Raw genomic sequence first — 14,123 nt, 5'->3', positions numbered from 1 at the left:
CTTTTGTCAAAATTTTATTTCTATAGAAAATTTTGTCAAAATTTTATTTCTCTAGAAACTTTTGTCAAAATTTTATTTCTATAGAAAATTTTGCCAAAATTTTATTTCTATAGAAAATGTTTTCAAAATTTTATTTCTATAGAAATTTTTTTCAAAATTTTATTTCTATAGAAAATTTTTTCAACATTTTATTTCAATGGAAAGTTTTATCAAAATTTAATTGCTATTGAAAATTTTGTCAACAATTGAATTCTATTGAAAATTTTGTTGAAATTTTACTTTTATCGAAAATTTTGTAAAAATTTTTATTTGTATGGAAAATTTTGTCAAAGTTGTATTTCTGTAGAAACAATTTTTATTTTGTATAGAAAATTTTGACAAAATTTTATTTCTATGGGAAATTTTATTAAAATTTTATTTCTATGGAAAATTTTTTCATAAATTTATTTCTATCACAAATTTTGTCGAAATTTTATTTCTATGGAAAATTTCGTCAAAATTTTATTTCAATAGAAAATTTTATTGTTATGAAAAATGTTGTCAAAATGTTATTTTCATAGAAAATTTTGTAAAAAATTTTACTTCTATGTAAAATTTTGTCAAATTTTTATTTCTATAGAAAATTTTATCAAAATTTTATCTGTATGAAAAATTTTGTCAAAATTTTATTTCTACAGAAATAAATTTTACTTTCTATACAAAATAAAGTACAATAAAGTACAAATAAAGTACAAATAATGTAATGGAAAAAAAATTTTTTTTGACAACATTTTTTTTGTATAGAAAATTTTAAAATCAAAAGTTTATTTCTATTGAAAATTTTTTCAAAAAATTATTTCTATCGCAAAATGTATTTCTTTAGAAAATTTTATTGCCATGGAAAATTTTGTCAAAAGTTTATTTCTATGGAAAATTTTGTCAAAATTTTATTTTGGTAGAACATTTTGTGAAAATTTTATTTCTATAGAAAATTTTTGTGAAAATTTTATTTCTATAGAAAATTTTGTCAAAATATGGAGAATTCTACCAAACAGTAAAAAATCGACCATTTGTAGAATTCTACCATCTGTGGCAACCATGATTGCCCCATATAAACCGAGTTATCTAAAATAGATTCCATATGGCCTAACTAACAATTTAGAAAGCAATTTTAAGCAGTTTTAAGATGGCTTGTCATCGTCAATTGTTACCACAAACCAAGTAATTCGATTGTGGATGACAGTATTTAGTAAAACTTTTTAAGCTATCCATGGTGGAGGGTACATAAGATTCGACCTGACCTAACTTTCAGCCGTATATGCTTGTTTTTGTTCTTTTTCTCTCTCATGTATCTTCAAGGAGTCTTTTAGTCTTGTAGTCCTTTGACTTTTCGATTTTTATAGCTCTAGAAAATTGCAACGATTACAATTTTATTTTAGTATATTAGTTTGTTGAACGGTGAATCATTTGGTTGTCGTTAAATAGAAATCTTGATAAAAGGATAATTTGTCTTCAGGGATTTATTGAGAAGAGATTAAAACAAAAGTAGCGAGTGATTAAATATAAAGACGAATAAGTGCAATAAATTGAAATTGATTCAATGAAAGCAATAAAATTTCTTAATCTTCATTATGATTCTGTTGTTGCTCTATTACTTCGAGATATATGAAGTATTAGTGATAAGGAAAAAAAAATATATATATAAAAATTTACCCCGTTTGGCACCTACACCCAGGAAAAAGGATACTTGGAAATCAATCACTGCAATATAATCTCATTATTTTGTCTCTTGCTTTTTTGATATAATGATTGAGAAAATGTCTATTTAACTATTATAGACCGATATGGACCAATTTTGGCATGGTTATTAGCGGCCATATACGAACACCACGTTCCAAATTTTAACCGGATCGGATGAATTTTGCTCCTCCAAAAGGCTCCAAATCTGGGGATCGGTTTATATGGGGGTTATACGTAAAAGTGGACCGATATGGTCCATTTTCAATACCATCCGACCTACATCAATAACAACTACTTGTGCCAAGTTTCAAGTCGATAGCTTGTTTCGTTCGGAAGTTAGCGTGATTTCAACAGACGGATGGACGGACGGACATTCTTAGATCGACTCAGCATTTCACAACGACCCAGAATATATATACTTTATGGGGTCTTAGAGCAATATTTCGATGTGTTACAAACGGAATGACAAAGTTAATTACCCCCCATCCTATGGTGGAGGGTATAGTAAAAAAATTTTTGAAAAACTAACTATTCTTTATTATTATAGTTGTTATTATTATAGTTGTTCAACTGTTATACTAACTATTCTCTTTCATTGATAGGCTAAAAAGTTTCCAAACCGCCCTCGTGTATATCTATCGACCAATAAATCATCCGATGTATCTAAGGAGCACAAATGGGTGTGCCGAAAATGGTGCCTTTTTTGGGCGTCCAGAAAACCTATTTTCAATCCGATTTGGCTGAAATTTGAAATATAGAGGTATTTTAGAACCACAAAATAATGTACTGTTAATGGTGCCGATCGGTCCATGTTTTCATATAGCCCCCATATAGACCGATGCCGCGATTTTTTTTTATCTGGTCTTTTTGGCAATTTGGAATGGCTTCTAATCGGAGAAATCCAAAGTCAGCAGCTGGTCACTTAAGAGCAAGCGAAGTACTCGAAGTACTTATCAATCAGTACTCCTTGATTCAATATAGCGCTCAATAATAAGTGCCATACTTTTTAGAGCAGTGTCCGAAATGTGAAACCACTTGACGAGGCTTTGATACTCTCAGAAATATGAGCTATCCCAATAAACACAAACGTTTGAAAAATACTAAAATTCAATAATTTTTCAAACATTTTTTCAAAGGATTAGGGTAATATTCAAGTTGAGAAATTGTTGAGAAAATCGCGTTCTCAACAAAAAACAGACATTACCCTCAACAGTAAAATTCAAAAAAAAAGCAATAATTTCTCAATTGTAATCCTCAAATTGAAATGCATCGCTACTCAATAATTTCTCAAACAGTTTTCAATGTGATAAAAATAAAAAATTAGCATTGTTGCGAATACTTTCAAATCACAATTTGTATGAAAGTCAATCCTAGTTCTAACTGAAAGTCAATACTAAATTTCTAGAGATTTTGTAAATTTTATTATTTTTTTCGTTAACAAATATAATAATCTTAGAAATAACATTAATAATATATAAAAATAATAATATAATGCCAATCAAAATGTAATTATCTTATTAAACGTATTAATAAATAAAACTATGAATACAACCATGGCTGAACAAGAAGGTTAAATCATAGGCCCATATGATTACAATTTTTTTATTTCGACAAAATTTTAAGATGTCAAAATCATATGTTTATGGTGATTGCAGCTCTCCAAATGACACTGCATAGCAAATGCATCTCAAACAAACTCGCGCATTCATAGCTGGAGAATTGTTCAAAGATGACTTGAGTATCTTGATAACATATTCCAGAACCAAAATACCACGCACATCAGTTTTTAGACTGCATCATAAACTGTTTTTGTTAATAGATGGCGAAGATCCATTTGACTGACTTCCATTCTTAACTTTGGAGGGTATTATAGTCTTATTTGTCTCATATCGGCGTTCCTCGGATGAATTATCCACTTCACAATCACTCATAGGTGACGCAATTAAATTTGAATCATTATTTTTCTCTGATTTGAATTATTTTGTTCAGGACAATTGAAAGAATAAATAATTGCCACTTTTACCAATGCCATACGATTCTTTTATCAGCTGATTTTGACTTCTTAAAATTGTAAACAACATATTGAAATTTGTTGTTTTTGTTATCGTGATTCAACCTCCTTATTCAGCCATGAGTACAACTTTAAATATTTTAAACATTTTTACATGTATAATTCCATTTCCTCCATAATGTTGGTGTCAAATAACTATTAATTAATATACTGGCAATTTGAAATAATTACTATCGAGGAACTTGCTGGCTTGTGTTTTAGAATAGATTCCAGCAAGAGGAAATCACAAAATATTAAACTGATGACGGGATGTAAATTGATGTAATGCACATTTTCATCCAGAAGTTCTTGATATAGGAATTGTTGCACTTTGTTTTAATTGGTTGCACCTTGTAAGTTTTCTGAAAACTTTTCTTTGTTGTTCCCTTCATCGGTTTTTCATCGGCCAACATCTTCCAAGAATATACCATCCAATGATTTTAGTTTTCTTTTTGGTTATTTTTAGATCTGTTCTAAAATGGGCTTTCAAGGTCTCTCAATATGCAAATAAAAAGACTTTATTTCATATTTACATCCGACGTTTCGTTGGTGATTTCCAACTTCTTCTGGGATGAATTTTTTATTGAAATCTGGCAACCATATTGTAAACAAAAACAAATATAACATACAATTACTTCTATGTAGCGTATCATAAGCTAAACTCTAAACTTACATTTAGTCTTTTGTCATATTTTTTAAAATTAATTTTAAATTGTAAAAAGTAACGGCACAGGAACACCACGACATTAAACAAATATTTAAAATAATTTCAAAAATAATTACAAAACTAAATTAAAATATCACAGATGTTTTTCCTTATGACTACGATCATAGAAGATTGGACGTAAACTAAATAATAGCTAATGTATAGGCAGCATTAGTGTTATCTTTGTCTTCTTTTCTGTTTATTGCACATTGAACTCTTTGTTGTATTCTTAGACTCTCTAGAGTATAACGTTTATTCTCCTTTCTCTCTTTGTCTAAGATTTTGACACTCTCAAAGTCTGCTTTATGTCCCAACTCAATGCAGTGTTGTGCTAAAGCTGTTGTATGTCTGCCTTTTCTTATGTCTGCTTCATTTTCTGTTACTCTTGTCGCTAAGCTACGTTTAGTTGTCCCAACATAGTATTTGTTGCATGGTTGTTCATCATTGCCTATGCACTTGATTTCATATACAACATTGCTTTGTTGCGTTTTCTCTATTTTTGTTTTGGTTTGGGTGAATATCGTACTTAATGTTTTGTTGGGTTTGTGAGCGAATGTTGTTTGTTGGTCTTCTACTATTTCTTTTAGCATTGTTGTTTCTGTTAGCTTTGGGATATATGAAATGCTATAATATTTCATGGTGTTGCCAAGTGTTTTGTTATCATCCGTATTATTTCGGAATTTTTGTGTTTGTGTTGTAGACTTCTTAATTAAGTTATTTATAATATATTGTGGGAATGAGTTTTTAAGGAGAATATTTGCTACCTTTTTTAAATTGGCTGTCTGAAATTGTTGATCACTTAATTTTATTGATTTCTGGATTAGACTCATTGCAGTATTTATCTTTTGTTTAAAAGGTTGGGTAGAATGAAAATTTATTATTCTTCCGGAAGCTATTGATTTTGTGTACCATTCTGTGGAAATTTTGTCGTTATTTCTATGTAGCTTTACGTCCAAATAAGGCAAGCAGTTGTTGGTTTCTTTTTCTATTGTAAATTGAAGTTTGTTGTGGTATTTGTTGAATGTTGCAAGTATTATATCTTCATCTTCTTTTTTAATTACCGCAAATAAGTCGTCCACATATTTAGTTATAAACTTTATTGTAATATTCCTTTCACTAAGTTCTTTGATAGTTTCTGCTAACATATTATCCAAAACTATGTCGGCGATCGTTGGAGACAATGGGTTTCCCATTGGCATGCCATACGTTTGATAGTACAGAATTTCTCCATACTTAAAATAATTGTTGTCATTTAAACAAAATTGAAGTAGTTTTAAGAATTGTGTCTTAGGTATTTTAGTGTGTGTTTCTAAACTTTTCCATTGTGTCATTATGTTTTTTATCGCTAGGTGTATAGGTATGTTGGTGAACAACGATACCACGTCAAATGATACTAGTATGTCATTTTCGTCCAAAGATACATTTTTTAACTTGTCTTTTAGTTCATATGAATTTTTTATATTATATTTTTCCGAAATGAGATTTTTAATTATGGAACCCACATGCTTGGACATGTTGTAACATGGCACTTCAACTGACGACGATATTGGTCGCAGAGGCATATTCAGTTTATGTATTTTTGGAAGCCCATATAGTCTAGGTGCGTTCGCTGCATTGGATGTCAGCTTAAACTTTTCTTGCGCAGAGATGTAGCCGTTCTTGAAAAGATCCGTTATTATTTTGTTGTTTTTCCTTTGAAGTTTTTGTGTAGGATCCTCCCTTATTGTCTTATAAGTTGTCTTGTCGTCTAATAGTTTTTCCATTTTTTCTTCGTAATCTTTCTTATACATTATCACTGTTTTATTTCCTTTGTCTGATTTCGTCACAATAATTTCTTTGTGTTTTCGTAAGAATCTGCTTGTTTCTTCAAATGTGTTTAAGATAAACTTTTCTTTTTGAGTATTCCTTGAAGTTCTTTTGTGGGTCATGATTCTATTAGCAATTTTGTTCCTTTTTATATCCTTTTCCCTTTCATCAGTAATTGTTTGTACCCACTGCTCCAGGTCAGCAATTAAGTTTATTGTTGAGAAGTTGTCGTTTTTTACAGGGATTGCAAATTTAGATCCCAACGAAAGAAGCCATTTGCTGTTTTCTGCGAATTCCACGTCAGTTTTGTTTACAAACCATGACGGGTTAAATTTAAAATTATACTTGTCAAGTTGGTTTCTGTTCAAATTTTGTATCTTTGTTGAATGTGTCTTTTTTACGCGATGTATAATATCTATGTATCTTCGATTTTGTCTTTTGGTGAAATTTTTGTACTCTGTCTCATTTAACGTTGATCGTAGTGTTTGTTTGTGTGATTTGATACGCTTGTGTAACCTTTTCAAGGTTAAATTAGTTTCTTTAATTTCTAAATTCAATATCTTTACGTGAAATTTCTGTTCAATCTTTTTAAGTTCTGGAGATATTTTAATTGCGTCAAAAAGTTTGTTTACGGCTTTTGTTGAGTTAAGTATATGATTTGGAATCAAACCGCTTTTTCTACAGTTTAGAAGAAGATAGTTTTCTGCAAAACAATCGAGTTTTGTGATTTCCATTATGTTTTCATTTCACTTTTTATTTTGACTTACCAATTTGTATTTCTTCCAACTGACCACGTACTTCGTGATTTCCTCAAGAACGTTGGTGTTACAAAACTGTTGTTATTAAAATACTGGCAATTTTCAGGAACTTGATGACCAGATAATTGGAATAAATTTCCAGCAATTTCAATTCAGAAAATAACAAATTAAACCGATGATGCGATTTAAATTAAACTATCGATGTAATGCGAATTATCATCCAGTAGTTGTTGATATGGAAAAGCATAAATACCAAGTTTGTTTGGTTGCACTTTGATTTATGGAAACTTTCTCTTCTCGATAAGCCACTATCATTTTTCATCGGCCAGCCTCTTAATGTGTCCAAGAATCAGTATCCAAATATTTTAGTTGTCTGCAAAGAGATTTGATTTTAGTGACTTTCTTAAAGTTTTCATTTCTTGTTTTAGTTTTACTTACCAATTATTATAAGCAATTTCAATTGATTATTAAAAAATTTCCACATTTTTGTATTTCTTCCACGAACTTTGTTGTCCAAAGTAGTATTGAAAACCATGTGGTTTTTTCGTTGCATTTCAGGGTAGTGTTTTGTCAAAGTTTTCTCGAATTATCTTCAACACATTTTCAAAGTTTTCGTCAACATTTTGCCAAATTGGTTGTAATTCGCAAACAATTTGAAGATGTATTGAAGATGAGCTGTTTCAAGTTAAGTTGAATTTATGTTTAAAATGATATTTACCCTCAAACTGAAAAGGTGTTGCATTTCAAAAACGCTCATCCTGTGTTTATTGGGATACTAGTGGACGTAGATAAACTACAACTGTAAAATATTTTAAGAATTGGGATTGTAGCAATGACCCTCTTCTTTTAAGGCACTTGTTGTACAATGCCGGTATAACTCATATACAGAAAGAAGAGTTTTATTTTGAGGCATGCAAAGTTTCTTTTGGCGCCAAAAAATATTTTTTTAAAAAACATATTACAAAGTTCAGTTTTATTTGCTCTTAAAGAAAGTAGTTAATAAGAAAGGGGAATTTCGTTAGTTTAAAATTTCGTTGTGGAGGAAAGTATGTTTTTCTTTGGGACGTATTTTATATATCTCCCTTAAGTATATTTCCAACGAATCGAACTATTTATAATATCGAGTAAAGCATAAAACGTAAGTTTTAATTTTAACTGTTCACAAATCTTTAGCCTCTAATACCATAGAGATCAAATTGATTTACTCGTAGCTTAAAGCATCTAACCTTTATTGCATTCGATTTCTTTAACACGCTTTTTACAACCAACCACAAACAATAGATTTGGGAAAAGTAATCTTTGTTTTCTTTATGAACTTCCATACATAACATTCAAATGAGCGAATATCCTTAATAGACATACGACCATTGAATATCTCCAGCAATTCTTCAACAAAAGAAGAGAATGAAAAAAAAGAAATTGGGAATAATTCATTTATCCTATGGTTGTTTCCCGAACACAGAATACCATCATAACCTCCTTTCATCTCATCCCTGACCATTGTGTGTGTGTCAGTCTTTGTAGAAAGCCATTTGCGGTTTGTTTCCTTTTTATTTCGAGCAAGTGTGAGTTTGTGTTTTGTGGCCTTTCGTTTTATTTAGCCAACCTCACAGTGAATCATGTTATCCTTTGGCTCCATTTAACCTAACAAGCACCTATTTTGAGATGTATGTGGATACGGGAATGTGTGTGTGTGCGTTTGTGAGTCTGGTGGCAGAAAGTTCGTCTCCTATGGCAACAACCAATCATTTCTACTACAACTTCGCAACCATATAAACTCATATACAAATATACAGACAAGCACACACACACACATACACACACATTCACACAATAGGGCCATTACTACGCATATCCTTGTCTAAACATTGACAAATGCAAAACTAACTCAATTTAACACAAAGCAAACCTATGATGATGTCTTTTGGCTTATTTGTGTAGGTGGGTGTGAGTGTCTTTTGATTTTGCATTGCTTACATAGTTGACCCTATGGCACAGTGGGTGCAATGATTTTGCTTCAGGGTATGCCGTTGTCACAAAACTTCATATAAATCCCAAACATAAGTGGGTAAGAAGTTTGAGTGAAGATCAGAATGCCAAGAATGCTGATATAAAACATGCTTGAAAATTATAACTTCCCATCAACGAAATTTGTTGATGAGTACTAAGCTGAGAAGTATATTGACCGGATATTAAAGATTATGTAGCCTAAAATGTAGGATACGCAATTTACATTTTTTGTTTTCAAAAAAAAAAAAAAAAAAAACAAGTAAGTAAAGTAGAAAGTCGGGCGGGGCCGACTATATCATACCCTAAACCACCATTACAGAATTAGTAATCATAAGCATTTGTGGGGTAACATATAGGTCTGGGAGATAAACCGCAGGTGCATATTTAAGAAAATTAAGGGTACATGTCCATGGGTGCTTTGTGTCAATCTGACTAAAGCTCATAGTCAATGTTGCCAGAGAAAATGTTCGGTTTACCCTACAAGGACAAAAAAAGTTCCCTACTTTCCCATACATTCCCAAACAATTTTCCCTACTATATTTTTCGTTAAATTTTACAAAACAAAAATGGTTCTAAGTACTTTATTATCTTAAAACATGAATATGCAACGTATATAACTTAGAATATAAATTTGTATTACCACCACGGTTGCCACAGTTGGTAGAATTTTACCCAAATTAGTAATCTTTTTTGTTAAATCTCTATAAAAATAAAATTGTGAAAAAAGTTTCTATACAAAAATTTTTGTGAGAAATTTTTCTATAGAAATAAAATTTTGACAATAAATTCTATAGAAATAAAATTTTGAGAAAAAATTCCACAGAAATAACATTTTGAGACAATTTTTTATAGAAATAATATTTTGAAAAAAATTTCTATAGAACTACAATTTGGACAAAATGTTCTATAAAAATAAAATGTTGACAAAATTTTCTACAGGAATAACGTTTACCACACATTGTTAAAGATCAAGCCTTCCTGGCTTCTAATTTCCTCCTCTAGAGCCACCAAAATGTAAAAATCATTACAAATTGTGTGAAAATGTCCTACATTGTGGACCTACGTCCCTACAAGACGCTAAATATTAGAAAACCCCTAGATATAGGGAATTTCCCCTACTTCTAGCAACTTATTGATATTGCACCTACGGAGTTAGTATGCCACTAATATTGAGCCCATTATTAAAAAAGAGAAAATCGTTAAATAAGTGTGGTAATAAATACAAATTTGTAAAAATCGAGCAATATTCTTATGTAAGAGCTACAAGTACGTATAAGTACGATCGGCTAGTACATCAAAATTTGAAATTTGAGTAACATTGGTTAATAAATAAGAGTACTATGGCCAAATTTGGGAAAATCGAGCGATGCATATATATGGAATCTATATCTAAATGTGAACCAATTTGAATAATATTTTGCGGGTTTGGTTAATGCCACAAAAGGTTACCTTGTGCAATATTTGAGTAAGATCAGTTAAGAAATGAGGCCTGTATGGTCAAACATAAGGTTATTAGAGGCGAATTTTTCAAAATCGGGTGATACATATATGGGAGCTATATCTACATCTGAACCGATTTCTATGAAATTTTGCACATATAGTTAGTACTATAGAGGACTGGATCTAGCCAACTTTTAGTAAGATCGGTTAATAAATAAGGGTTCTATGGCCAAATTTGAGAAAATCGGTCTATACATATATATGGGAGCTATATCTAAATCTGAACCGATTTCGATGATTTTTTGCACATATAGTTAGTGCTATAGAAGGCTATATTTAGCCAAATTCGGTTAATAAATAAGGGTTTTATGGCCAAATTTAGAAAAACCGGGCGGTACATATATATGGGAGCTATAAATCTATAAATCTAAATCTGAACCGATTTGATGAAATTTTGCAGACTTGAAGGGCGATAGAAAATATTAGATCTTGCCAAATTTGGTGACGATCCGTTTGAAAAAAAGCGCAACGTGACCCCATTTGTCGAAATCGGGCGATACATATATATGGGAGCTATATCTAAATTTGATCCGATTTCTTCCAAATTCAATAGCGTTCGTCCTTGTGCCCAAAAAACTCCCTGTACCAAACTTCATCAAAATCGGTTAATAATTGCGACCGGAATCCTGTGAACAACAAATACATGGACAGACGGACGGACGGACACCAAGCGCTAGATCGACTCAGGAGGTGATTCTGAGTCGATCGGTATATATTTTATGGGGTCTAAAATCAATATTTCTGGTAGGCACATTTTTTGGCCGATCAAACTTATTATACCCTTACCACTATGTGGTTTAGGGTATAAAAAAAAAAACAAATAGGACACACATTATGGAAATTGGCGTTCTTTCGTTAACGTCACATTCCTTTTAAGCCTGATTTCTCTTAAGTAAAGAAAAAAAATTTTGTATTTTAAGAAAAAATTTTTAATTTTATACATTGAGTCCTCACATTAAAGATAAAAGTTCTTTGAATATAAAAAACCGTTTTGAGCATTTTGAGTCTTTGGTTTAAAGTTCTTATACCCTTCACGATAGGATGGGGGTATATTAACTTTGTCATTCTGTTTGTAACACATCGAAATATTGTTCTAAGACCCCATAAAGTATATATATTCTGGGTCGTGGTGAAATTCTGAGTCAATCCAAACATGTCCGTCCGTTCGTTTGTTGAAATCACGCTAACTTCCGAACGAAACAAGCTATCGACTTGAAACTTGGCACAAGTAGTTGTTATTGATGTAGGTAGGATGGTATTGCAAATGGGCCATATCGGTCCACTTTTACGTATAGCCCCCATATAAACCGACCTCCAGATTTGACTTGCGGAGCCTCTTAGAGAAGCAAATTTCATCCGTTCCCCAAATTTGACCTCCGGGACCTCTTGGAGAAGCAAAATTCATCCGATTGAGTTGAAATTTGCTACATTACGCTAGTATATGGCCTTTAACAACCATGCCAAAATTGGACCATATCGTTCGGTAATTATATATAGCCGACCCACAATCACACAAAAATTGGTCCATATTGCCAAAAATAATCTAACAACATTTTATTTCTATAGAAATTTTTGTCAAAATTTTATTTCCATAAAAAATTTTGTCAATTTTTTTTTTTTCTTTAGAAAATTTTGTCCACATTTTATTTCTATACAAAATTTGGCAAAATTTTATTTCTATAGAAAATTTTGTCAAAGATTTATTTCTATAGAAAATTTTGCAAAAATTTTATTTCTATAGAAAATGTTGTCAAACTGAATTATAGTCGTATTTAATCGGCATTTTTTATACCCATAAGTTTGTCATTCCGTTTGTAACACATGGAAATATCGATTTCCGACTATATAAGGTATATATATTCTTGATCAGGGAGAAATTCTAAGACAATATAACGATGTCCGTCTGTCTGTCTGTTGTAATCACGCCACAATCTTCAATAGTGAAGCAGTCGTGCTGAAATTTTGCACAAACTCGTCTTTTGTCTGCAGGCAGGTCAAGTTCGAAGATGGGCTATATCGGTCCAGGTTTTGATATAGTCCCCATATAAACCGACCTCCCGATTTGGGGTCTTGGGCTTATAGAAATCGTAGTTTTTATCCAATTTGTCTGAAATTGGAAATCTTGAGGTATTTTAGGACCATAAAGAGGTGTGCCGAAAATGGTGAGTATCGGTCCATATTTTGGTATAGGCCCCATATAGACCGATCTCCCGATTTTACTTCTTGGGCTTATAGAAACCGCAGTTTTTATTCAATTTACCTGAAATTGGAAACCTAGAGGTATTGTAGGACCACAAATACGTGTGCCAAAAATTGTGAGTATCGGTCCATGTTTTGGTATGGTCCTCATATAAAACGACCTCCCGATTTGGGGTCTTGGGCTTATAGAAACCGTAGTTTTTATCCAATTTGTCTGAAATTGGAAATCTAGAGGTATTTTAGGACCATAAAGAGTTGTGCCAAAAATGGTGAGTATCGCTCCATATCTTGGTATAGCCCCCATATGGACCGAGTATCGGTCCATGTTTTGGTATGGTCCTCATATAAAACGACCTCCCGATTTGGGGTCTTGGGCTTATAGAAACCGTAGTTTTTATCCAATTTGTCTGAAATTGGAAATCTAGAGGTATTTTAGGACCATAAAGAGGTATGCCACAAATGGTGAGTATCGCTCCATATTTTGGTATAGCCCCCATATGGACCGCTTTCCCGATTTTACTTCTTGGGCTTCTAGAATCCGAAGTTTTTATCTTATTTGCCTGAAATTGGAAATCTAGAGGTATTTTCGGGTCATAAAGAGGTGTGCCGAAAACGGTGAGTATCCGTCCATATTTTAGTATAGCCCCCATAAAAACGATCTCCCGATTTAAATCCTTGGGTTTCTAGAAACCGTAGTTTTCATCTGATTTGTCTGAAATTGTAAATATTCTGGTATTTTAGGCTCACAAAAACGTGTATCGGTTTAAGTTTTTATCGGTCCATTTGGTAATGCCTCCATATAGACCGACTTCACTTCTTGAGGGTGTAGAAGGCGCACTGATCATGAAAATTGCTTGAAACTCAATGTAAAATTTCCAGATTTTACTTCTACAGATTTAAGATTTCAAATCAAAACGTTATTTTATAATTTTCTTACACACTTACAAGAGATGTTAATGATTCCTCTAAAACTCAAAAAAAAATGGTTCTTATAAATCCAGAATCTGATATAGTCCTTATAGGTGAAATCTTTAAATTTATCTTCGGGAAGTGTCCTCAAGTCCTCAAGCCCTCCTGAAATGTCAAAGGAAACCCTAATATTTGGTTCATGGTGGTGGGTATTTAAGATTCGGCTCGGCCGAACTTAGTGCTGTATATACTTGTTTAAATATATACCCCGTATAGACAAACTTAAACAAATTAGAAGTAGGTGTTTAAGTTTTAGGATACCTTGCCATCGGCAAGTGTTACCGCAACCCAAGTAATTCCATTATGGATGACAGTCTGTAATAGAAGTTTCTACGCAATTCATGGTGGAGGGTATATAACATTCGGCCTGGCCGAACTTACGGCCGTATATACTAGTTTTTCCTAA

At 31.9% G+C, this 14,123-nt stretch overlaps 1 protein-coding gene and 1 long non-coding RNA gene across 2 annotated transcripts; both read right to left on the bottom strand.

Annotated features, from left to right (window-relative positions):
* Window positions 1-3,305: 3,305 nt before the first annotated feature.
* On the bottom strand, window positions 3,306-7,708 carry LOC142229424 (uncharacterized). The gene is made up of 3 exons (XR_012720402.1): window positions 7,478-7,708; window positions 7,049-7,412; window positions 3,306-4,217 (listed from the first exon to the last, which is right to left on the bottom strand). It is a non-coding gene; the product is annotated as an uncharacterized LOC142229424 (long non-coding RNA).
* Window positions 4,225-5,081, bottom strand: LOC142229423 (uncharacterized). Its single transcript, XM_075299987.1, has 2 exons — window positions 4,443-5,081; window positions 4,225-4,359 (listed from the first exon to the last, which is right to left on the bottom strand). Exon 1 carries the CDS (start codon window positions 5,063-5,065, stop codon window positions 4,619-4,621), a length of 447 nt encoding a protein of 148 aa, XP_075156102.1. The 5' UTR covers window positions 5,066-5,081; the 3' UTR covers window positions 4,225-4,359; window positions 4,443-4,618.
* Window positions 7,709-14,123: the final 6,415 nt, after the last annotated feature.

This window comes from Haematobia irritans, chromosome 3, assembly GCF_050003625.1.
Source record: "Haematobia irritans isolate KBUSLIRL chromosome 3, ASM5000362v1, whole genome shotgun sequence".
Classification (NCBI taxonomy): Eukaryota; Metazoa; Arthropoda; class Insecta; order Diptera; family Muscidae; genus Haematobia; species Haematobia irritans.
This window is presented reverse-complemented; position numbering and strand designations above follow the sequence as displayed.